Below are 27,346 nucleotides of genomic sequence, written 5' to 3' on the forward strand. Positions count from 1 at the left end.
GGCATCTGACTTCCCTCCACAGACTAGGGCTGCCTAGCAGACCCCGAGTCCAGGTACCTTAGCGTGTCCCTCAGATATATCCAGACAAGTTCCTGAGAGCAGACAGTTGGGGAATTTTCTATTCACTGTTTTTATCTAAAATTTTTTTTCTACAATTTTTGTAACATCTGTTTGCTTGTCTTCAAAGCAGGAAATTGCAATGGTGGTTGATGTTCGGTAGCAAAGACAGGGTTAGGAAAATGACTTCTGTAACTGTCATCCTGTCACCTCACTGGATTGCATCCTGTAGCTGCAGACTTTGTGTTAAAATGTGTAAATGTGTCTTTAGTGCTTTTAAGCAATGGTCTCAGCAGAATTTTCTAAATGTATTTGACCTAATGAAACCAGTCTGTAGCTTCCCTCCTAGGATCTCCCTCTTTCAGCTTTATCTGACTCTAATGGAATAACGCGGACTTGGTGGGGAATGGAATTAAAGTGCTCGTGCACTCTAGGTTCTGCTTAACCCTCGCAGTCATGAAAAGGTGCTCCTTGCTAGACAGAAACTTGCTGACTTCCAGTATTGTTATTTTTGTCTAAAATTCTGTAAATACAAGCTTTAATGTTATCTTTGAGAAATCTATGTAAATAATAGTCAACAACATAGAGACTGTACAATTCTGTGTTATATATGTGCCTAGTGCTCTGTTGGCACTTAATAAATTTTAAGTAACAAAACTGATGATCATATAGTGAAGGCATATTTTTCTTCCGACTTGAGACAGGATATGACTATATATTAATGAGACTCATAGACTAAGCCACACATGAAAACTTGTCTCATTATTTTATAGCCATGCCATGTATGTTTTTTTAAACCATAAAATGACAATAAAACTGATTTTTAAAATGAGTGTTTTGGATAATTGACTTCTGTATTGATCTTACACCGTGATTAAAGTACTGAAAGACCAAAGAAAAGAGTGAGGCTCTTCCCCAGAGGAGCAAGAGTGGGACGTCAAGATCAGCCACAGAGGGCACCTCACACTGTTGTTGGTTCAATCTTAAAATTCAGGAAAAGAAAGAGAAGGCATTTATATCCAGCTGATGTTAGTTTTTATCACTCTCGCACTGTACAACTCTTGTCTGAACAAGTAGCTTCCTTTGAAAGCCACAAACAGAAGGGACAACATTACTGGCTGGTACCATTACAGTCAGTAAACTTTCTCTAGCAAAGATTCCTGTTAACTTCCCTGGATTGCTTAAAAACAAACAAAAAACTGAGGGGCTGTATTGTGTATGTAGGCAAATGAACTCATTTTCTTTGGTAATACAACCACACTGAGAGTGGGATGGTTCAGTCTGAAAATGAAATACAAACACAAAGATCTGAATTAAATGCCCAGGACTGATATACACACACACAATGAAATAACTACGGGTCTACAGCTACAATCAATATTTTAAATGAACTAAGACATACATAAAAAAAAACCATAAAATGCAGTGTTACTATGTTGCAGCAAACCCTGATCCAAATACTGTTCACATACAATGACAGTCCCCCACGGCTTCAGATCCCACCTTCTCCTGAGCACCACTCACACATCAGAAAGAACTGCCCTGAAGCAGTCACTCGACAGCTTATTACTCGTCTCTTGGTTAGTTTTTTAGTTTAAAGACAGTAGTCTAACTCAGCACTACTGCTGAAGGGGTTTGCCTATTGCCTATTACAAATGACGGTGCGAACTGTCTCCTAGTGCCCTTGGGCATGTTTCTGCTGGGTAGTACTTGGGATGGACATGTGGTTACTATCTCAAAAATTACTGCCATGCAGTGGTTTATGATAATTTACAAATCAGAATCCAATTTGGCCTGTAGGATGTTGCAGAGCAGTCCTCCTCCTGAGCAGACCCTTTTCATAGTTAAAAGTCTGTAATGGTATTGGAGTCAGTCAGGTGTGATGGCACACGCCTTTAATCCCAGCAGTCCAGAGGCTAAGGCAGGCAGCTCTTTGAGTTTGAGGCTAACTTGGTCTACAGAGTGAGTTCTGGGACAACCAAGACTACAAAAGAGAAGAGGGCAAGTGGGCAGGCAATGGTGTCCCAGGACTAAATGACTACAGCAGCAGAGCCGTAGGGCAGCAGCCAAGTACTCGGCATTCCACTGGCTCCTTATGGAGAGCCTGCTTCCCAGCCTAAGGCAATCTCACTGGCTTAATGTGGGAAGGAAACTCGCTGCAGATTTTCACACCTATGACATTAGTAGGTGGAACCTCCTCAGGGATCTTAGAAGACGACAAGTAAACTCAACACAGGCTGTAAGCACTCCATGACATGCACTGCTGCTGTGACCATAGAACTATGTGAGAGCTATGGAGAATGTGTGTGCTGTGGCCACTAGATCTCACTCAGCAGTGCACAAAGGTAAGGGCAGGACAATCATGTTCAAGGTCACTTCCCAGCTACATATCAAGCTCCAGGTCCACCTGGGACACATGCATCTATGTATAAAGAAAAGGTTCTGTGTATGATTTAAAAAGCAACAATGTAATAATCTTACAAGGTAAGACTCCTTTCTACAAAGATTCCAGTGGGCGTACACACCTAACTGGGCTCTACAGCGCTTCACTTGTACCAGTTGTTCAAATACTCTGCAAAAAGTTTCCCATCATTTTTCAGTGCTTAGCAAGGGGAGGGGGTGTCTAAACCCAGATAATTAACAAGATTAGAACTTGAAGGTTAAATGTGCGTGTACCTAGATTACAAACCGTGGGACAAGTTACACTTTCATGTTGGTGCGAGGGCTGAGAAAGCCAGCAGTGATTACACAGGCTGGGATTTTCCAACCCTGACACAACTCTGCAGAACAGGCAAGCAACTCACAGAGACAATTTGTGCTGGGAGGTGACACCTTCATTCTAAAGTTTTAAAACCAAGACTCCCCACTTGCCTTCACTTACAGATGATCTTCCCTAATACTTAAAGGACTGGGAATAACTTCCACCTGCTTATGACTTGGGACTATTACCTGACCACTAACAAACAGTTTTCTCAGCCACAAACCTATCGAGAGTCAAAACCATCAGCCGCCAAGTCCACCAAGTCCCAGGCACTCAAGGGGAAAGCACGGCAGCTCTTCTGAATGCCTCCAGTCTTCTGCCCTGCCTCTCCAAGCCATAGTTTGTACTTTGGGAGGGAAGCATTATATTTTGATCATACTTTTTATTCCCACTATGGTAATGTAGAAGCCAAGGAAAAGTATACAGAGTTCCATCTGTTGGTAGCCCAGAAGGAACTTCTATTTATGGTTTGTAATGGTCAATCTTTTCCTGTAGCTTACACCTGTAATCCAAGATGTGAGACTAAGGCAGGAAGACTGTCCAGTCCAATCTCAAACAAGAGTATTGTATATTGGGTGTACCCTTTCTCCATTTACTGTTACAAAAGCACCAATTTCTGCACACATTTAAAATAGTCCCCAAATAGCTTAATACAAATAATCCATAGTTTATATTAACCCTAACCCCCAACTTTACATTACTAGAAAGGGATAACGTGGACGAGGATATTTTAATCACAGGGGAAAAAAACCTATAACCTCTGTAAGGCTTGTATTTTCCAATTGCATTTCAAGATGTTGTACAGGCTTGCACCCCACCATAGTTATGATGCTATTGCCAAAATCAATTTAAGTATTGCCTTGTAAAGTTGAACACTTTTGACTTAACCACTTCTTTTGAGCTACTGAGAGACAATTACTTGCGGTGGTTTTACCACCCACCCTCAGTGGTGGAACTCAAACCCAGGATGCCTTCATGAATGCTGGGTACACCCTACCATTGAGCTAAACCTCTAGCGTACTGGCTGTGTGCTACCAGCAAAAGGAAAATCAATTTGAAGCTACAGCTTAGCTTTAAACCTCCACAAATCTGGCAGCCACTCTAGGCTTGGGACTCTGACGCTAATTTTGGCTAGAAACACTTTCCATATACTCTTCTAGCTCAATCATTCTCATGGTTTCACTGTCTACTGGTTAACTAAAGTGCCATCACTTGCCCACCAGGTCCTTGGAGCAACACACACACATACACACACACACACACCAGGTATAGATACTATATACCTACTTCCCTTCATGGTTTAATAAACACACCAAACAGCTGCACTACTAGATCACTATTCCAGTGCCTAAGATGAACTGCACTATCAAAAGACAACACATATAAACACCATGTATGTAATGATTCTGGAAATTAAAGGAGCATGGGTTGTTGCAAAAGACTTGATACATTGAGAGAATTCAAACATTTCAGTCACCTAAACCAAGAGGCTACTACACAAATTGTCAAGGCCTGTAGCGCCTATGACCAACTGACCCTTATGTAGAGGGATTTCCACAGCAGCCATGGAAACAAAACAATCCTGCCTTGGACCAAGCAGAAGGTAGCTCTGGGCATCTGGAGGAAGAGGGGCAAAGGACACTTCAGCAACAAAGAAGCTTCTGTAGTTCTGCCTGTCTTTCTCGTTCCTTTGTTAAAATGTAGATTTTTCTGCTGCCTGTTCAGTAACAGAGAGTTAATAGTAAAAGACAGGACTAACAACGGGATCCACGTGGAATCAATTTAGTTGCTCTGTTGATTTCAGGGAGACAGCTTATTTTTGACTCATTTAAAAAAACTTCTTTAAAACAGATATTTGTTTTCAATTATGTGTTTCAGTGAGTGGGTCTCTGCACACGAGTGCAGGGACTCTGAGACCAGAGGTGTTGGTCCCCTGCAGCGTGAGTTCCAGGCAGCTGTGAGCTGATGGTGTGGGTGCTGGGATCTGAACTCAGGTCCTATGAAGAGCAGTGAAGAGCACATATCTTTTTTTTTTTTTTTTTTTTTTTTTTTTTTTTTTTTTTTTTTTTTTGGTTTTTCGAGACAGGGTTTCTCTGTGGTTTAAGAGCACATATCTTAACTGCTGGAGCCATCTATCAGTACCTCCTATAAACTTCTTATGGAAATGGTACGGCTTTTTAAAAAACAAACCAATGGCTTTAAGATCAAATGTTTCACATATGCAAAAGTATTATTAAAAAGTTTTTTTAAAAATAAACATGCCTGGAGGTGAGTTGTTGGTAAAGAACTTGCCTGTAACATGTTCAAAGCTCTGGACTAAGATGAAGGGGCGCAGTTAGACATGACAGGCACACTCCCTCACTCACCACCTGTGCAGAACTGTGTCCTCTACCACCTTCACTTGGCTACTCTTCCTGTTCCTAACCCAGTATTCATACTCAGTCAAGCACAGACTTCAATGTCTACAAATCTGACATCTGAATCTAGCACTAAGTAACCATGAAATTAGATAATGGCTCATCTTTATACACCTCAATTTTCATATAAAATACTAGAATTGGCTTTATTAAATGAGGCACACAAATGTGCCAAGATCAAATTTTTGCAACATGTGAAGAAGCAAAGAAATTCAGAGCTCCGGGAGGTGAGTATGCACTGATGAACCAGGGCGGGGGAGACAGCACGGCAGTCAGCACTGGCTGCCTGCAGAGCACCTACCAGGCAGCTCACAACCACTTGTGACTCCAGTTCCAGGGATCTGATGACCTCTTCTGGTCTCCATGAGACCCAGGCATAGCATGATGTGCAGAAAGAAAAGATGTAAACACAGACACGAGAGGTTTAATAACTTAAACTCCTCTCAGAGAACGAAGTATCCAGATTTAAAATATGAATATCCTGAAATTCAACGCACTTGAGTACACAAAAATAGAAGGTATAGTGGTCAGTCACAAAGGGTGCTCTCTAGACAGCCAGAAACCAACACTGTCTAGGACGCAACCCTGCTTTAACAGAATGCAGTGGAGACAGACTGACAAGGATGTGTCTTTGCCGTGAGGAGGCAGACACAGCAATTCAGAGAAGTGCTCACACCAGGGAAGGGACAGGAAATGTACTTTGTCTTACAAAACTAGTCTGACAATGGAAAAAAAAAAACATTTTCTGGTGGCTCTCTACAGACTTTAAGTGAACAAGTTTTACATACTAGTAATAACTCAATTTTCAAAAATTATATAATTTTTGAATGTTTAGCAAAAATGACTGAATAACCAATTCTTCAAGAAATTACTCATAAATAACAACATAAAGATTTAGGTATAAAAATTTATCTATAAAAACATTTCCCTATTAACATCTTTAGGTTGTTTTGTGTCTTGTTTTTGAGAGTGCTCTGTAAGCCAGGCCAGCCTCAAACTCAGCCGATCATCTCTAGTTCCTGATCATCCTTCCTCTACCTCCCAAATCCTGGAATATAAGTTACACCTGGGTAAAACATCTTTAAGTTAGTTAAACTTTATACACTCCACTAATTTACTTTATCTACATTTGTAAAAACAACTCAAGTTGGGCATGGTGGCCTTTAATCCCAGCACTCAGGAGACAGAAGCAGGACCTTTGAGTGTGAGGCCAATCTGTTTAAGCCTAGCCAGGACTACATGGTGAGATCCTGTCTCCAAAAACAAAACATCAAACAAACAAATACCCAACAGTAAGGGTCTGTTTTAAGAGTACATCTGTGTAATAGAATACTATGCAGTCACCAAAAGTCATGCTGTCAAATTAATTTTTATTAAAATGGAATATTCTCAGTACATGAATTGAAAAGAACGGATTATAACATAGCAATGTGCATTGTAGCCAGCCTTGAAAGAGGTTAACTTTGGTAGAATTACAGATGATTTTTCCTTTTGTTTCCAGTCTATCTTTAGAAATTACTAAAAGTTTTAAATTTCCTAAAGTGATTATATTTAGGAAAACTACTATTAAAATATATGCTTATAGCTAACTCTGACTTTATTGCCTGGCTATTAATGTAATCACGATACTCATTACTTTGGTAAAAATCCAAGAAATAATTCAACACATTTGGAAATGGTTTAAATGATATAAAAGTCATCATTTCCAAGAAAACTTAATAAAATTTTGACACTACTTTGTTTAGCAAAAGAATTTATTAGGATATACTACAGACCACAATCTGGCTTAGAGTGTTGTTTCAGCAGACAGCACCGCAACTCACACTGCAATGTCTCAGGACTTAGGCAGCCACTATGCTTCTGAGGCCACATTTCTTTGGATGGAACAGTCAGCAGTACACACCATGGCCATTTAAAGGCAGATAATGGAGAAGATGTGGTGGTCGTTACCAGAACAGCAACAAATACAAAACTTTTGGAATGTTAAAATAATGAGTAACTACTATTGGGCATTTCTACAACTTGAAACATGGATCAATGTGACTAGTAAGTTAAAGGGCCCACGGTTCCAAAGGTCAAGTCAATACTGAGTCATGATCAAGAGGAACCTGCAACTTAACTGTGTTAAGTTCATCATACACATGCAAAACTAATGTAAATTTAAGAAAAAAAGAAAGAAAAACCAAGAATGTAAAAGCAGTTATTTCTTAACTCAAAGCATGCATTTTCTAACCCATTCTTTAAAAGTTTGTATTTTAATCCAGTTAGAATATATTCTAGTATTAGAATATATTAGAATAGTAAACATTCACTACTTTAAAGCGCTCTAACCAGTGCCCTACCCGATATGGAACACACACCTGTTAATTTCAAGAACAGTGGAGTTCTCCCAAAGACGTAAGACCTTAACACTTCACCACATCACCTACCTTTTCTTCTAAGCTTTAAAACTTGTTTGCAAGACCTAAATTGTATAAACAGATTTTACAGTGTTCTTTACTTCCCAGGAGTCAGTGAAAACAATGCAGGGAAGCGCACGGCACACCACTAGTCAGCAAGGAAACAGCAATCTGCCGCAAATGTCAAAGCAGGATCAGAGTTCCACACCTGTTTATGGGATTCTAAACTGAAATGAGTACAGTGTGCCACTGGTATATGAAACTATCTCCAAACTTCTTCTGCCATCAAAATCTAAACACAAATTAAAAATGTCTGTAAAATACTGCGTCATAAATGCCCAGAAATATAAAAAATGAAGATCAAAGCTTTTTGGAAATATGTATAGGACTGTAATCATAACCTAACAAAACTTATTATCTACCTAGTACGATCACTCTGGGGTTGAAATCTCAGAACGGTTCTGCCTACCAAAACTAGACAGGAGGCACTCTGCGGAGCTGAGAATCAGGTACCTGCACTCACAAAACACTGCCCCCATGAGTGGGGAGTGGTAGGCCTCACTGAGCGTGTGTTCACCTTGATATATCACCATGCTATGGGACATCTTTTCAGATAAAAAATGTCCTCAAAATTTTAAGTGGAATCAAAGTTTATCATAAAATTTTTCTTTCTAGATGGCAATGAAAATAACAGTGCCAAAGCAGTCTGAACTTACCTTTCATAAACATTAACATATACCAATGCTTTAAAAAATAAAAATAAAAAATCCAAAAACCTCTTGTCCCTGATATCCTAAGCAAAAACATCATTATTTTATTTTTCTCTCCTTCTGTCAGACACAATTACACCTAGATTTCTGCAGCATGGCTATCAATTACCAGATTAACACCTCATACACTGTAAGCACTAGGAGACCTCTGAAGTGTTCGGACAGTTGACCAACAGCCTGAAGCCAGAGAAGCAGGTCAAGTATTCTTAGTCCCAAAAACAGAAGGTCGCTATCTCTGAGCAATTCTCCAATTGACACAAATAATTCACCATCACTGATAGACAGAAGATAAAATGAAAGAACAAAGTTTTTAAAAGCTAGCTTTCTCCCATATTGGTCTTCTAAATTCAACAAAGCTTTGACCTGGCAAAGTTGTAATCCAGCAAATCAAACTGCTATTGTTTTTTCTGGGTGGGAGAGAAGAGCACAAAAGCAATACACACAGTGTGACCTTGAGCTGGTGCCAGCAGGAGAGGAGCACCTGCAGGCTTGAAGCTAAGTCTCATGATGGTCCACTTTTTACCTAAGCATTTACTCAGACATGTGCTTCAAAAATACATTAGGGACCTGTAATTGGTTTATTCTATTAATATCAGAAATATTAGTTGCAATACATTGTTTCAATTTCTACAGTCAGGTGGGGGAGTCATGAAGATCATATGTTACTTTTCAGCCTGACAGAATAAATGTATTATACATAGATATATAGATATGTCTACAAGTTTCTGATGTATGCACTCCACTTAAGAAGTTGTACATCTTTTCAGTATCCACATTAGAACACATTCCTGATAAAAACGCACATTCCATTACACCCTTAATTTTCCCTTGAATTTATTTTATTGGGGGGTGGGGTTAGATATAGAAGTTGCAGTGCACAGCTATATTTAAAACAAAACATTATATCCTACAATAAAAAAAATAATTTTATCAAAACCAGATTCTGATCACAGTTGGTACACGTTGAATTGCACTTTGCAGATATCTTGACAGTGTCCTTTATAGCGTTCCCCATGTCAGCCTATGTTTTTTTCAGTAGACACGGGTTCTTCCAGAGCTTTCTTCTGGCTCCCCTTCCGTGAATATTTGTACTTGTCTACATAGGCTTTAACCAGATTTGCCACTTTAGTAGAATTGACTTCTCCACTCTTACTATGACAAACCTAAAAGAAAGGGGGGGAAATGTTTTTCACGCTCAATGCCAAGTGAATAGTAGTATGAAAACCCAAAAGAGAACATCCTGCTTCCATGTGCACACCGCATGCAAACCATTCAAAGGTAAAGAAACAGATGAGAACAGGATCTAGTATTTATTAACTACACTTGAGTGTTATTACAGCAGAGGTGGTTAAAATATTCCATGCTGCAGCTACACTTACTTTGTCCACTGCTTTCCGTACAATCTCTTTGTACTCTTCCTTGGTGATGTCTTTATTTTGGTAAAAGGGCTTAATAGCCAATTTTACCTCCTGTGCTGCTTTCTCTTGAATTTGCAATTTCTGATGAGAAGAAAATGTGTAATTATTACCTGCCACTCTTAATCTCAAAAACTTTCTAGAAATTTATAAAACTGAAAACAGTATTCTGTGACATTGTGAATAATTTTTCAAATATAAGTATGACATAATACATTTATTAACATATATCTAACATCTTTAAAAATGATTATGCAATATTACCAGTAACATATCAAGCATCAATCCTTCAGATATTAGAATCTGAAACTTCCAATAATAAATCCCCTCCATCTCTCATAAAATCAAAGCTCTCATTTGGTCATCTTTATAATATACAGAATTGTGTAGGTTGCTCTCAACCTTGAACTTGCCTTGTCTGTCTTGGAGCTATCTGCGCTGGCCTCCACTGGAACACTTACTTTGCTTTCTGCCAATTTTACAGCAGCATTAGAGGCCTGGACGTGACTTGATGACGAAGCATTACCAGAACTTGGTCCCTGAACTGGTCCTGTGCTTCCTGGAGCTGCCGATGGAGCAGGCAAGACCTGTGTAGCCATGGTATTACTTACATGAGAAGCACTGGGAAGGCCCTGTTTTAAAGAGGTTTAACATCTGTCAATGGAATACTGTATTCAAAAAAAAAAATTTACTCTGTGTTATCAGGACCAACACTAAAAAAAAAAAAAAAAAAAAAAAAAAAAAAAGAGCTGGGCATGGTGGCGACCGCCCCCCTTCAATCCCAGCACTTAGGAGACAGAGGGATCTCTGTGAGTTTGAGAACAGTCTGGTCTACAGAACAAGTTCCAGGATAGCCAGAGCTACAAAGAGAAACCTGTCTCTAAGAAACAACAACAAAACAAAACAAAATACCTGACAAAGTGATTCGACCTTATTCCTAAGAGAAGTACCTACTTTAGAAGTGTACAAAGGGCCAGTTGAAGAAAAGTGAATATATTCTTCAACAGAGCTCTTATTTAAGTATATCAAATGTCTTTTAAATTATGTATGTGATGATGGCAAGATGACTCTGAGTGAAAGTACTTGTCATACAAGCCTGACGACCTGTGTTCAATCCCTGGAACCCACAAGATTCTCTGACACCCACATGCCTACTGTGGTAGGCACTCAAAACAAACATACAACAATAAAAAGTAAGTAAGTACAGGGAAGCTACAGGCACCATGTTTTCAAAGTATCTGCGTGGTTTTGGCTCGCACAAGAATTTATCACCTCTTAGCACAGTAAACTCAAAATGAAACTAAAGCAGACGGTAATGGACATGTCTTTGTTCAAAGCTTACCCAAGCAGACAGCACAAACCTTATCACAAGTGCTTACTAGTTCCTAACCACCTTGCTCCCAAAAAATCATTAAAATTTTAGGGAATTTCTTTAAAAAGTGAACTCAAACCTGATCCTAACTTGAGTTCACTAATTTGACCAAACCAAACAGCAGATAGATAGATAGATAGATAGATAGATAGATAGATAGATAGATAGATAGATAGATAGATAGATAGATGACAGACAGACAGACAGACAGACAGACAGACAGACAGATAAGTTTGAATGTAAATAATGGCATGCATATAGCCTGCACTTTATAATGCATGTTTCTGGTCAATTTTCCTGTCTGGGGATAGGAATGGAAATTAACAAAAGGAATAATGATGAATAATTTAGAAATAAGTAAAAACACAACCAAATATAGCCCTGTTCCTAAATGCCAGGAAACCCTTTCTTATCCTATTTGCTAAATGTTTGGATGCTGATTTAACTCAAGCTACTAAGAACATACCTGTATTTGTTTCCCATCTGGTTGTGAAGCGACGTAGCTGATCTGCTGGGATGGTGGGGGAGGGGGTGGTGGTGGTGGTCCCTGAGGTACACTGGCAGGGGCAGCTACCTGCATGAGAGGCACTCCTGTGTGGAGGTGCAGGGGCAGCTGAGGGTGCATGGTGAATGGGTTACGCTGCATATTCATCAGAGGGGCATGAACGCCCACTGGGTATGGGAAGATACTCATGGGCTGAGGCTGAGCATTCATTGGGGGCTGCATCACGTTCATGTGTGGCTGCATCATATTTACAGGTATCTGTGAACCATCAACTTGGTTTGTTTGGTCTTTCAGGTTAGAATCTGTCAAAAGAAAAAAAAGCTTTGTTTAAAAAAGAAAATAATGTTATACTTATCATAAACACAGAACCAAATAGCAACAGGCTCGGTACAACACCAAAAGTTACTTATTTAATCCTGTCATTTATAAATAATATGTAATCACTCTCTAACAAAAGGAAATGCTCACAGTTACTAGTGTAAGTTCACATAACAAACATCAAAGTTAGCACAGAAAGCTTGAAGTAGTAGCTCATGCTTTTAATGCCAGCACTCAGTTTTTTGAGTTTTGAGGCCACCCTGGTTCTACTTAGCAATATTCCAGCTAGGGATAAATAATAAGACACTATCTTTTAAAAAATAAAATTAAATTAAGAATTATTAATTCAACCAAATAGTTTAACAAGATCACATAAATTATAGACATTATACCAACTGAATATTCACGGCATTTTCTTTTATTTTTGGAGATAAATGAAATACAAGTTAAATTAGTAGCATTACAAATTCCTCTAATGCAGCTTGTTGTTATACATATATATTTCAAAATAATAAAAATTAAAAAAATGTATTTCAGACTTTGTTGAAATTTAGTGCTAAAGAAATACTGACTTAGCCAGGCATGATGGCACATGGCTTTAATTCCAGTACTCAGGAGGCAGAGGTAGGTGGATCTCTGAATTTTTTAAGTCCAGTCTGTCTCTTACAGTCAGTTCCAGGCCACACACATTTATTTGTATATGTATGTGTGTGTGTGTATATATATATATATATATATATATATATATATATATATATATAAAGTAAATGTTTATTTACTATGTGTTTGGATAATTAAGAGTGACTTATAATAACCAGGGTTTGGTTTAATAGCATAATTTTAGTACATTGCATTAAGGATCATTTCAACTCAAGCTATTATCTAATAGCCTCTTTCTACAAGTTAAACATCAAGAACAAGCAGAAAATGTTACCCTGTTCAGGTGTTTCTTCCTCTTGTCTCATCCACCCGGACTGTGGACCTGAAGAATTCCTCCCGCGTCGAGAATAATAGTTCTGTACATCTGCTGGCAGAGTCTTTCTTACCGCCCAACTGGACGCAGATGTCCACCCTGACCTGTCTGCAGGTGTACCGAAAGAGAGATCTTGTTCATTTCTCCGCTTAGAGGGCTGCTGCTCCACAGACTTGAAGGAGTCACCCCCTGAGAGGGGTGTGCGGCTCTGCCACCTGTTCTCGTTCTGGTCACTGTAGGCAAAGTCACCTCTAGAACTGCCTTTCCCTCGGCCACCTCGACCACGGTTGGACATCCAGCCCGGGCCAAAGTTTTTATTCCAAGAATTCCCTGAATTTTCATTTCTACTTTCTTCCCAGTGGGAATCCTTTAACTTTTCAGGATTTCTGGTCCTTGGATCTGGCCCAGAGTTTATTTTTTCTGTTACCCAACTGGGACAGTCACTTCTATGCTTATCTGTGGAATTTGGATCATTAGTATCTGTAACGATGTCATTTTTTTCTTTTCTTGTGTTTTCGTTCTGTTTCTCTGAGTCGTTTCTTCGGTAGCGGTCATTTCCTCGAGGACACCTCCAACCATCATTTGTCCACCTTTCCTTCCACCGAGGAGAGTAACTATCTCTTTCATTTCTACCAAATGAACTCTTACTTTTTGTTCTCAATCTTGATGGTGATCGAGAGCGAGATCTGGACCTTGACCATCTTCTGGCTCTCCTCTCTCTATCTCGATCTCTCCTCTGCCCATCTCTATCACTGTCTCGCTCTCTGCTCCGGGACCTAGACTGTTCTCTTGAGGAAGAATCTTTCACTCTGGATTGAGATCTCTGGTTCTCTCTAGGAGCATCTCTTCTTGGAGACACTGACTCCGACTTTTTGGCTTCCCTAGCATTCTCTCTCTTTGGAGACCGAGACTGCCTCCTTTCTCTTGCCACATCTTTTTTAGGTGAGAGAGAACGAGATTTTCTTCGTCCTCTGCCAGACTCTCTCTTAGGCGATGGTGACTGAGAACTCTTACTCTCTATTGCAGTCTCTCTTTTTGGAGATGGAGACTGAGTCCGCCTCTTTTCTTGTGCAGTATCTTTGTTAGGAGACCAAGTTGTAGATGGAGAATGAAATCTAGATCTTCGAGTACGGGGCTTTGGGGCTTTATCCACTAGGCTTTCAGTTGGCTGAGCCTCAGTTTCAGTCTTCTCAACGGTAGGATCAGAAGATAAATTGTTTTCAGAACTGTGTGCCACAGAATCTTCACTCAGTTGTTTGGAGTCAGTCTTTACAGATGAGTCCATTTCAGACTCATTCTGGTCACTACAAAATGAGTCACACTCCATAGGTACTGTTTCATTGTTATCTTCACTAAAATGTTTCTCACTCTGTTCAGTCTTGGTGTTAGATACCTCTATAGGCAGGGGAAGTTCAATCAGAGACTCAGTCCTTTCTTCTAAACATTTGTCCAGTTGGGTGTTGTCAAGATCATGTTTTAATGAATTATCTTCACAATCTTGAATAGCACCGGAACTTTCATTTTCTGAAGTGTCACATGTTGGAACTACTTCTGTAGTTTCAGTCTGAACATGCGCAGGCAACTCAGTTTCTGAGCTGGCAACAGAGTGTCTGTCCAATGTGTGTGTCATTTCACCCTCAGAAGTTTCCAATTTGGGGCTCACTACAAATCCGTCTGTATTTACTGAAGAATCTTTCAAATCGGTACTTTCCACTGTAAGACTCTCTTCTATTTTTTCATCATTACCTGTGGACCCTGTACTTGCAGACACTTCACCCAGGGGACTGGAACCTGGCTGAGGTCCTTCATTGTCAGAAGTTGGACATGTAAGAAAATCATCAGGAGAGCTCTCTGTGCACACAAGTGCCTGAACCTCTGACTCTGAACTTTCAGATGCCTGCTCTTTTTCTAATGGATCACTTCCTTTTGCAGAAGTATCTGTAGAAAGTTCATGGTCTACACATAACTCCTTAGCCTCCATACCTGTATCTTCTCCAACAAGCACAGGAGGATCCTGAGTACAAGATTCAGAATATGAAAATTCCACTTCTTCTTCTATCTCATGATTCTTAGGTTGTTCATTTTCTTCTGTCTGTTCACTGCAACTTTTCAAGCAATTAACCGAATGATTTTCTCCATCTGTTTGAACAGAAGAAATGCTACTACTTTCTACACCTGACTGTTGCTCTTTCTCCAACATGGGTGGTGTGTCAGAGTCAGCTGTTTCTTCCTCTACTGAATCACTAGATGTTGTTTTTTCAGGGGGAGGTACAGATTTACGAAGTTTCTTTTTCAATGAAGGTGGTTTTCTTCCTCGTCTTATAGATTTCCGTTTTGGAGCCTGTCTTGTTTGCTTTTCTGATTCAGCTGGAGGGGAAATACTTACAGAAGAATTACTATTCCCTGGGGCATCACACTCAGAATTATTTGACACTGGGGACTTCTGGGGCTGACTGACTGTCTCAGCTCTTGTGTTTCGTGTGGACCTCCTTGTAGGAACAGTTGATGCAGGTTTTCGTCTTGATCCTCTGGTATTTGATGTGCCAGAAGTTTGCTTTTTTTCTCCTCCTCCTTGGGCATGTGCTAATGCATATCCCTTATGAAAAGTACCTGATAATGTTGAAAAATAAAAGGGTATTTTAATGTGTTTCAAAACATAATCTGACTCTAGTTAGTATCAGAATAACAACTGCCTGAATACAGTACCACAGTGTATTTGTAAATCAAGCTGTTTAGTGTCTCTGCTAACAAATGAGTAATAGGTGGATTCGTCAATATTTGGGGGACTGAGACAGTCTCTTATATACCAGGTTAACCTTAAACTATGTAGTCAAGAATGACCCTGACCTCCTGGATCCTCCTACCTCCACCTCCCAAGTGCTGACATGTGCCACACCATCCAATCAGTCACCATTGTTTTGTTAATGCTACTAAAATAAGGGTACAGCCAGATCGGAGGTGGAAAACTTTATAGAAAAAAAGGAAGGCGTGGCTCTAGGCAGAAACCATTTAAGAACACTTTCTAGGCAAAGGAATCAGGAAATGCTACCTGTGAGTGAATGTGAAGACTATTTGTTTACAATGAATTCACAGATGTGATTTCTAAATAGCCATGACTTAGACACTAGAAACCTAAACAAAGACAGTTTCTCCATGTCTGCTGTATTTTTCACATACGATATTATAAAGTACAGACTGTAAAATGAAAAATCCAGCTAATTAACACATCATTCCCATAGTTGTATTTGTGTGTGTGGTATAGAAATTTCACAATCTCCAAGATGATACTATTAACATAATCACCGTATATACACTGGATCCACTACCCTTATTCCTTACTCAGACTTTGTACTCTTTGATCAGTAACTTCCCAGTCTCACTTCTCAACCATAGCCCACTCCACTTCATGGTAACTGCCATGGTGATCTCAATTCCACATGAGAGTAATTATGTTTACTGTCATTTTGTGCCTAGATTCTATCATCTAGCATAATGTCCTCCAGGTTCATTCATTACAAAAGATGGGGCTCCTCCCTTTTAAATGGCTACATGATAATCCACTGTGCACACACAGTGGTAATGATTTTAAAGCAAGAAAATACCCATTTACAGAAATAGACAAGAGTTACTCTAATTAACTTAGTTATTCTAAATCATCAACACTCACATGTTTGTGAAAGTAAAAGGAGCTAATAATTATTTTTAAAACAAAAAATAAATTCACAAACTTTACCAAAATTTTCTAATGACATGGTACTTGCTGGGAAAATAGTCCTTGGCAACACAGAGGCAATCAGAGGAAGGACTTCTGTCTCAATACTCCAAGGTACAAAACCAACTCTGAAAATTTAAGCAAAGGCTTCTTTAGTTATGTGGTCTAAAAACTGAGCTCGGAATTTAAAACTACAGCATTCTCCAAATTAGATTAGTAATATTAAAATGCAGAGCTTATGCTTTTGCCCAAATCCCTAAGCATATAAATTCAAGGTTATTCACTACCCAAACATGGTCACAATTTGCAAAGGAAACAAAAAAAAATCCAATGTTTAAAGGCGGTTTTTTTTTGGGGAGGGGGGGTCAGGCAGGGTTTCGCTGTAGTTTTGAAGCCTGTCCTTGTAGACCAGGCTGGCCTTGAACTCACAGAGATCCACCTGCCTCTGCCTCCCCAGCACTGAGATTTAAAGGCCTGAGCCACCACCACCCAGTTAAAGGCATATTTTTATGTTAAAACAAGATAAAGAATTCAGAATATAGTTCCTTCTCTTTTAAATAATGAAACATTTTATCAAGATGTTGCTTGGGAGTATGGAACAATGTCTTAATGGTTAAGGGTACTTGCTGCTCTTTCAGAGGACTCTAGTTCAGTTCCCAGCATGCATGCTGTGTGGCTCACAAACTGCCTGTGACTCCAGCTCCAAGAGATCCTATCCCTCCCATGGCCTCCAAAGGCACCCACACATGTATTTACATATGTACATTCACACGCAGACATAATTATACATTTTCAAAAGAATAAAAGAATTTAGTCTTTAAAAAAAGATTTTAACGTTTATTCTCTTCTGCTACTATAAAAAAATACTAACTTTGAGGTGAACTCAATATAAACTGATAAGCTCCTTTAAGTATATAGTTGATGACTTTTAGCCAATATGTATATTCATACATAAGAAGGACCATTTCTATCTTTTCAGTATGCTTTCTCCCATTCTTCTGAACCATTCTCCCTCCCTCAGGTCACCTACTGAAGGAATTTTTATGCTACATTTACATTTTAAAATTCTTAAACTGAGTGATGTCTTTTCAAAGTTGTCAGGAATGGCGTGGATCAGTTAAGAGTCCTCAAGATTTTCTGCATTCAAGCCCAATCCACTTTTCAAGCATTTTCTATATTTATTTTTCACCATTTCTACACAATGAAGGCATTAGATACAGAATTCTATCATGGTGACAAGATCTTCTAACAGAGAAAGAATACAAAGGTCAGGAACTCCTCATCAATGCATGCAGCAGCTCGAGTCAGTAGTGTGTATTTGGCACTGCCCCAGCCCTGGGACTATTAAAACGGACTGGATTATAGAAAGTCTGAAGGCCAGGGCAGAGCAGGCACTCGATTAAATCATTATTCACAAGAGAATGTTTGGAAACGGAAACAGAAACAATGACTCAGCAGATATTACACAGATAGTCTTCATTAGGCATTTGTAACACCAAAGTTTAATTCACTTTTCATTTTATGTACTTTTAATTTATATTTGTAAAAGACACTCCTTAAGAAGATACGATACTATCAAATACGAAACATATACTTAAGAATTTAATGATATTTTTATGTTTACATTAGTATATAAATTTTAGTGAACAATTTTTACCTTCCAATTCCAGGTAATGTATTAGGGAACCATGACAACTGCAATTCCTGTCGTTTTTGCCTAATCAATGCATTGATTTCACTGACTTCTACAGATTCTGTACTAAAAAAATAAATTTAAACTTTCGTTAGAATTCCAACAATTGACAAGTGTAAAAACTGAGATATGAAATAATAGCAATAGTTTCCACACTTTCAAAATAAGCATATCCCTGCAATAAGTAGACTTTTTACACTACAAAGCAAAACATTTAAATAATGCACAATACACCTGGAATCCTACAGTGTGTGGCAGGATACTGTCTGCCTTGTGAAATGGTCTCAAACTTACTATGGAGCTAAGCTGACCTGCTGCACTGCCAGACTACAGCAGCGCTCCATCATGGGTACTTAACGATGAGGTCTTTAGGCAACTTTCTGTTCAGATATTAACTCCAACTGGTGAAAGAAATTCTTACTCAGGACAATCATGTCCTACTTTAGAACAAAATACAAAAATAAAAAGAGGTGTGGTTTATCTTAACCAAAATTAGATTTAGCTTAGCTTTTCACAAAGGGATTCAGATGTAACTGTTTTTTGAGTACTCTGCCAAGCCCTAAAATATCACAATTGTGTTCTACTTTATTGGTTCAGTTAAATTTGTGTAATTTTAATTCAATATTTAAATTGAATATTTAAATCACAAAAACATATACTCAACATCTATCTGTAAATCACTATACATCCAAGGAAGACAGAATCAGCTCTAAAATAGGTCTGTTTTAATAGGCACTACTCTTACAATTTCACAAATACCTTGTTTCTCCAGCATATATCAAAATTATACACAACAATTTACTACTAAAACAAAGATCACTGACATAGGCAAGCACTATAAAACACAGACTATCACAAAATAACAAGTTTTCTCTTTGCCGGAACTAGTTTGTTTTTCAATAGGAATAACAATAATAAAAAAATTAGTTCTCATCACTTTCACTGAGCCCAGTCAAATTTTCTACCGAAAGTTAATTAAAACCCAAGTGTAAAGACCAAATACTAACCAGGAAGCTCTATGGGTTTGAGGTCCCACACTGTGGCTGCCACAGGAAAACAAACTGGATACATAATTTCCGATACAAGGATCCGTACACTGATTTGATCCTCGAACCTAAAAACATAAAAAGTTAATAAAACCAGAAACAAAACTACTTTAAAGTATTGGTACGCACCTTAAACACTAAATAACTATAAATGTTATTATCTTTAAAAAAAAAGTATTTTTTTATTTCAACAAACCTTTGTCTTTACTGTGGCATTTTTCTTTTCCCTCATTTTATTGTTTGAAAAGTTTCCTATAAAACAAGCAAACAAACAAAACAGAACCTGGTTACTGGTTACTTGCCTCACATTTTATTTCAGAAGTCTGTACACCTTTGACATTGATAAAGAATGTCAAAGTGTCTAGGAGTGTTTCATATCTAATATTATTTGCATTACGCACGCCTTTAATCCCAGCACTCGGGAGGCACAGGCAGGCGGATCTCTGTGAGTTTGAGACCAGCCTGGTCTACAAGAGCTAGTTCCAGGACAGGCTCCAAAGCCACAGAGAAACCCTGTCTCGAAAAACCAAAAAAAAAAAAAAAAAAAAAAAAAAAACTTCCCAAATGCTAATTGCATAATATCTTACGAAACCACAAATAAAGTGAAAATGCGTAAGACTACAATAAATAGAGCTGTCACGCTTAGAGCCTTATGGGTATGTTTCTAATCAACATTTTCTATCACCTTATGCAAATGTTTAACTTTTAAAAAATTTTACATACAAGTCTTTAAGTGTTACATGCAATTAACATATTTAGGGCTTCCTATCCAGCTATTAGGACAGTTAACTGTATTCATCTCAAGTAGGAGCTGCCCCAGGGGAAGTGAGGTGCTTGGACTGGTTAGCCATAAGTCATTTTGGCTACTGACAATTCAGATCAAGTACCCGGTTCTTCCGCTGACCTTGGTAAATCTAAAGTGTTGACTGGCATTGCATCTGGTGCATCAGTGCTGCTGCCATGTTGCTTGTCACTTTTTCTTTTTTGCTTTGTCTCATCTGGAAATTATTTCTGTGTAATTTCAAATTAGGCAGCATAAAGCATATATTCTTTTTATTTTAAGATTTGTTTTATTATTTTTAAGCACATATGGTGGTGTGTCTATGTATGAGTCTGTACATATAAGTGCTGGTACCCAGAGTCCAGAGGCAATGGATTCCCCATAGCTGAATTACAGGCAGCTGTGAGCTGAGTGATAAACAGGTATTCAAAGTCTGATTGATTGATTCCAAATTTAACAGATTAGTAATTATATAGAGAAAGCATGTCCTTGAGAAATTCCTGAAAGGAACTGGAGAGATGGCTCAGGTGGTAAAATGTTTGCTGTACAAGCACAGGGATCTGCATTTGAATCCCCAGAACCCACATAACAACTAAGGGAGTAGACTCTAATCCCAGAGTGGAAGAATAGAGACAGGAAGATCCCAAGGGATTAATGGCTAGCCAACCTAACTGAGTTGATGATCTAGTTTCAGGTTTAGTGAGAGACCCTGTCTCAAAACCTTAAGAGTGAAAGACTGATTAAAGAGGACACCAAGACACACACACTCACACACACACACACTCTCACACACACACACACACTCACTCAGTTACTACATACACCCCCCTCAAAAAAAAAAAAAAAAAGGAAACAAAAAGGGAAATGCCTGAGATTTTTTTGTAAGCTGAATTTACTTGCGAATGGTAAAAACAAACCAAACTTAAAATTCACTTCAAGGTAGAAGAGCCCTAAGGTAATGCTCAGTCAATCTATGCAAATACTCCAAACTCCAAATGTCTAAGATTCATGGACATTTTACCACCTCCCCTGAATATGTGGAATAATACAGGTTACTAAACACCAAGTAATTAGAAAACTTTACTTTTCTCTTAACACACACTTCCTTTCCTTCCTTCTCCCTTCAACCGAAGCACACAGAACAAAATTGGGGAACAGCACACAAATGACCACCATGAAAGCAAGGTGATGTAAAGTCATTGTGAAGAGATCCAAAAAGTTCCATTATCAACTATTTTCAAAATCAAAGTATTACTAGGAAATCTAGGGCCAGCAGTGGTAGCACACACCTTTAATCCCAAGCATCAGGAGACAAAGACAGGCAGACAGAGCTCTGTGAATTTGAGGCCCAGCCTGGTCTACAAAGTAAGTTCCAGGACAGCCAGGGCTACACAGAGAAACCCTGTCTTGGGGGGAAGGTGAGGGAGAGGATCTGGCAAACACTAAGTTACAACACACACACACACACACAATTGATCAGAGTTACTTACTATACAACACCTTGAAGTCATGAAATTTTTCACACAATAGATCTTCTCGAATGAGGAACCTTTTTCTGTAGATATGGATAAAAGTTTAAAATATTTTTTTAAAAACCTTGTTCACTTATTTTTTCTTTTTAAATGGTTTTTCAAGACAATACTTTTCTGTGCAGCCCTAGCTGTCCTGGAACTCACTCTGTAAACCAGGCTGGCCTCTAACTCAAGAGATCCTCCTGAATACTGCTAGGATTAATGCATGTACCTCTACCACCCAGCATGTTCATTTATTTTTAATTCACTACCCATCATAATAAATCTATTATGCATAAATTTTATTAATACTACTGGAAGACAATAAATGGTTAAATATTCTCATGAACTCAGATCAAATAGTAATAGGCAAAACTAGATTTTAATATGAGTTGTATTATTTCAGTACTAAAGCAATTTTATTGACTTATCATGACTGGCTACTGAGCCATGCAGAACAGAAGTATGAGAGGTTATTACTTTTTTAAAGGAGCAATTGGAAGTACCTAGCAAAAAAAAAGCATGCATGAGTGTCACCTTCCATGCATTTAATATTCTCTCCTCTAACGACTGTAACTGGAGCTTTATATAGGCAAAAATGCTGCTGCACCCGTTTACTTAGCAGGAATGGGGAGGGAGAAAAGAAATGAAGGTGAACCAGATCTCAATGTACTATATGAAGCTGCCAAAGTTATTTTTACTCAACTACTCATGGTCATACCGAATCCCACTTGTAAAGCTGATCACTAACCTTTTATCGCTTTTGGAACTTTCATGATAGAAGAGTTGTTTCTTAAAAGACCTTTCACTTTCCTTGTCTTTTATTTCTCTCAACTGTCTTTTTACTTGAATCTATAAGAAAAGCACAACTATTAGAGAAGTATACCAACACTGCACATAGCTTTTCAACTCTTCCTTGTAATTACAAATTAAGGAGACAGAAGTATCTCACTGAAAAGTGCAGTCACAGACTGACAGTGTGCACTCGGGAGAATGAAGAGGACAAACCAAGAATCCCAGACGAGTCAGGGCAGCATACAAATATCTTTAGCAACATAATTTTATAAAAATGGTGAAAACAGTTTGTCTTCCGGAGACTCTATTAAAACTTTTATTATCTTTACACTTTTCTCCAAGATAATTATGGTAATATGCATATTTGGTAAACAGATAAGCAATTATAACAACCAGATCCTTCTGTTTTGTATATATGCTTATTTCCAAGTATGAGCATGCTTGTGAAGGCCAAAGGAAGGCTTAGTATTTTCTCACAAGCACCACTCACATTTTTGTTTCCAAGGCCAGGTCTCTAATAGGCCTCAAACTAGTTGCTAAGTAAGCTATGTTGCTGGCCAGCAAGACCCAAGGCAAAGGTCGCAGCACACACTACCCCTTACAATTATTTTTTAAATGTAGACATGGAACTCAACTACTTATGCGTCTAGGCATTTTACTGCCTGGGCTATCGCCCCAGCTCACAAACCTTTCTCTAACATACTTTATTTGTACTGCAATACTGTTTGCACTTTATATCAAGACTCATGAATAAAAATAGATCAAAACAAGTTAAAAAAAACCTACACTGAAAACTAATACTAAAATAGTTGTTTCTCTTTACCCTCCCCACCAGTAACTAAACTGTAATGGACAGCAGTTTTTCTCATAGATGCATCACATACATTGTCTATGGTTTTATTTAAACTATCATTTATTGTCATATATTTATTATATTTCTCATATATCTTACTTACTCACCACTGTCCTGTCCTATCTTCCTCTTTTCCTCATGAACTCAGGAATGTTTCTATTTATTTTCTTCTTTTTAACAAGCCAAAAATCAACAATAAAAATATTAATCATGTGTAAGAGTTAGAGGAACAGGATGTGTGCTATGAGACTGAGTGTCCTAGACGTCAGAGAAGCTACACCCATGAAGTCTCATCAACATGGCTGCCTAAACAAGACCCAAACAAGGATGACCCCAACAGATACACTATCATGGAGGTGGGAAATCCCACAGGGCTTCAACCCTAGACAAAGAACTACAGCTACCTAAGGTATGCTGAGAGCAGAAGAAATTATCTTCTCAGGAAACAATCCCCCAGTTGGCTATCTAATACCAAGTGACCAGCCCTAAAATCATATACATACAGTAACATTACATACTGAGTAGATTATGTTTATATATTTAGGGATATATACATATAAATACATGCAAGCTTATCTATATAATAACAATTAAGAAAAAGAGGCCAGAGGTCATAAATTTGAGAGCAAGAGACCTGGGAAGAGTTGGAGGGAGGAGAGGGTAAAAAGACCAACTACATTTTAATTTGAAAAACTAAAAAAATTTTTTAAATATAATAATGACTCATACTAAATAACATCAATGGCATTGAAGTACAAAGATGTGAATTTACTTTTAATTTTATTTAGCTAGTCTCCAAATTTTGTTTTTCATAAGAATGGTTTTTAGATATTTAGAGCTTAAAATCTATGGACGTATCTTTGAATGAAATACTCCAATTAAAACTTTTTTTGATGAAATATATGTATTCAAAGTGCTGCCCAACTAAAAACTGTTTCAAAATACAGGAAAACAATCATGCTGATGGTACTTTGGAAATGTAAGTATTCTATTGTAGCACAAATAATAAAAAATAAATAATAAAAACCCAGAGACAGATATTGAAGATCAGAAAAGCAAAGCAGCCAACCACTACAGACCTTTTACCTCCACCATATCCTCAGACCAAAGGGGTAAGATCCTGTCTCTACCAAATCTCAGACTGCAATGAGCATCTGTCTCCTCCCACCTTGTATTATTCTCTCAGCCCAGTCACCTAGCTCTTGCCTCCACCTCCCTAGTGGTGGGATTAAAGGCGTGGGATCACCTTTGTGTGAGCTCTTTGAGACAGTTTCAATTTTGTGTGGCCCAGGTGACCTTGAACTCACAGAGATCTGTCTGCCTGAGTTTCCCAAATTCCGGGATTAAAGGTGACACCACCACTCCCTGGCCTGTGTGGCTGACTAGTATGGCTGCTTAGCCCTCTGATCTTCAGGCAAGTTTTATTTATTAAAAAACAAATAATATACCAATAGTTGTATAGTTAAATCCAACACTTCTTTTAAAGCATCTCATCTACCACATCTGTACAATAAGGTAACCACTATGGTATGCCCACTCTAGAAGGCAAAGGAAAAAGGTCCAGTATTTTAGTTACCAGTGTTGAAAGGTACGAGCTTGCCATGCTAGAGAAAAATGATGACACACATTAAACCTAAAGATGAACAATTTTTAAAAATATATTAACTAGAGACCTATCAAAACAAAGTAGCTCCAGTTAACATTCTGAAGTTCATAAACTAAATGAAATCTAAGCTTACCTTAACACAACCTTCAAATGCACTAAGTTCAAACACGGCCTGAAAAGGTTTTCGGTCGATTGGACAAGAAGCCAATATCTGAGAAGTGATTAGAAATTATATATTTACATTGTGTATTTAGAAGAGGTTACAATTAAACTACACTAATAGTTGTAATTTTCCACTACCACAGAAATATACTTTTCTAATTTCAAAGCAGAGAGGAAATGACTGTACCATACCACAAAAGCACAAGCACCTCAAGTTTGCTTCACTCACTCAAATGCTCACTAAACGATACTAACTGGAGTAAAGAAACCATGAGCTGTCACATACTCACTAAGATACCATTAGGACGTGCTGCTCCAGTGAATACTTCAAACCTACTGCTCTGCCATATAAGGCTGGCTATAATGCTAAGCTTGTGAAATTCTAAATCGGCTATAGAAAGAATGCCTTAAGGAAGCCATTTACATTAATACCCTATGATTTAACATTTCTGCCAAATTATTTTGAATAAATAGTTGTTAGCAATGAGAACATGATTAAAATACGGAAGAATGAAGCATTCCTTCAGTCTCGTTGGTTCTAAATAATCCCTCCAGAAGTACTTACATACTTTTGCTGCTACCCAATATACACAAATCTTTTTAATATTATAATTCATATGATAAATTGCATTGTTTTCTTCTAAATTAATGATCAGACATTGGTTCAAAGCAATTTTTCTTAACATCATGATATGTCATGAACTTTAGTTTTCTTTTAATTCATATAAGTTTGAACATATTTTCTTATTTTTAAAGAGAGTACATTAAAAAGTTTCTTTAAAGGAAAAATCTATCCATACTATTTTTTTTTTTTGGTTTTTCGAGACAGGGTTTCTCTGTGGCTTTGGAGCCTGTCCTGGAACTAGCTCTGTAGACCAGGCTGGTCTCGAACTCACAGAGATCCGCCTGCCTCTGCCTCCCGAGTGCTGGGATTAAAGGCGTGCGCCACCATCGCCCGGCTATCCATACTAATTTTTATATTAGGTTTCCAGTTTTCTTCTAATTTAATAGTGTTTTTGATTTTGTAAGGAAATTTGTCTTTTAATTATTTTAGAATTAGAAATTAACCTAATTTTGATATATATTCTTATGCTTTCAAAAGTTTGTATATATCAACTATAATTCTATTGTTAAATGTATGTAGAAGAATGTATTTATACTGTGAAATTAAGACAAACTGTTTTGTACTAGGATAAGAGGAAAAACAACAATCTAATGACATTACTAGTAACTATAGCTACACAGGTTAAAAAAAAAAGAATTCTAACAATTTAATGCAACTGTCTAAAAGATCAAAGATAGTTGTGGAATTTAAGTAGTTCACCTTATACTAATTCCTTACTGAAAAATGTTATGTAGCCCCTGATTGTATAACACATTCTGACAAAATTCATGGAGTTATTTATCAGCTAAAATATAAACTGAGTCACACAAGAATGTTTCATCACCCTGAAAAGAGAAAACATGGCCTTACTACAATAAACCACTTCTGACAAGACACCTTAAGGCACTTCCAAATTCTCGCGATTTAGGATGCTATTAATTTGCTACCCAAAATATTTTAAAAGTAGCAAAAAAAAAAAAATTACTCTGCACCGTAATAATAATGTATTTCAAATACAATTTTTTTTTTGTTTTTGCTTTTTTGAGACAGGATTTCGCTGCAGCTTTGGAGCCTGTCCTGAAAACTAGCTCTGGTAGACCAGGCTGGCCTCGAACTCACAGAGATCCTCTGCCTCCGAGTGCTGGGATTAAAGTCGTGAGCTACCACTGCCTGGCTTCAAATATAATTTTAACTCAATGAACTGATGTCCTAACAATGCAACTGCTTGTTAGTCGGCATTAACTATGAAATGTTTAAGAGGTTACATTCTTAACATTTATACTAAAACTATATAGAGTACATTTTTCCAAAGTTTTCAAATTCAAATATTTTTATTTACATTTTAAAGGCAATTTGGAAGATTAAACAAATAAATGAAAATATTTACTTCATTTAAATGAAACATAAGTTTCTTTCAGTGTTTGTTGAAAAATAAGATGCACAAAAACTCTGTATTTACTTTCTTTCATATTTCCTGTTTTGTCCAAATATCGGCCCTGTTAAAGATTCTCTGTGCTTTAAGTATGTAACTTGTGAAAATAGGAATAAAAGAGCTTTAAGCTTTCTATGGTAATTGTTTGCAATTCTTAGAAAAAT

At 37.8% G+C, this 27,346-nt stretch overlaps 1 protein-coding gene across 3 annotated transcripts in view; it reads right to left on the reverse strand.

Annotated features, from left to right (window-relative positions):
• Window positions 1–6,588: 6,588 nt before the first annotated feature.
• Scaf11 (SR-related CTD associated factor 11) overlaps window positions 6,589–27,346 on the reverse strand; it is a 44,006-nt gene continuing 23,248 nt past the window's right edge. Inside the window, exons 4-15 of one of the 3 annotated variants that reach the window (XM_057791408.1) lie at window positions 25,118–25,195; window positions 22,482–22,582; window positions 21,710–21,774; window positions 19,635–19,690; window positions 19,400–19,506; window positions 18,357–18,458; window positions 16,721–16,827; window positions 12,949–15,597; window positions 11,658–11,998; window positions 10,233–10,406; window positions 9,784–9,903; window positions 6,589–9,567 (exon numbers count right to left, since the gene is read on the reverse strand). In XM_057791408.1, coding sequence (XP_057647391.1) covers window positions 9,421–9,567; window positions 9,784–9,903; window positions 10,233–10,406; window positions 11,658–11,998; window positions 12,949–15,597; window positions 16,721–16,827; window positions 18,357–18,458; window positions 19,400–19,506; window positions 19,635–19,690; window positions 21,710–21,774; window positions 22,482–22,582; window positions 25,118–25,195 — 4,047 coding nt within the window. In that variant the 3' untranslated portion in view covers window positions 6,589–9,420. Of the gene's footprint in view, window positions 9,568–9,783; window positions 9,904–10,232; window positions 10,452–11,657; window positions 11,999–12,948; window positions 15,598–16,720; window positions 16,828–18,356; window positions 18,459–19,399; window positions 19,507–19,634; window positions 19,691–21,709; window positions 21,775–22,481; window positions 22,583–25,117; window positions 25,196–27,346 lie in introns of all 3 variants that reach the window. The other 2 variants (XM_057791409.1, XM_057791407.1) reach the window with 2 other exon arrangements.

The sequence above is a fragment of the Chionomys nivalis genome, chromosome 17, assembly GCF_950005125.1.
Source record: "Chionomys nivalis chromosome 17, mChiNiv1.1, whole genome shotgun sequence".
NCBI classification, from domain to species: domain Eukaryota; kingdom Metazoa; phylum Chordata; class Mammalia; order Rodentia; family Cricetidae; genus Chionomys; species Chionomys nivalis.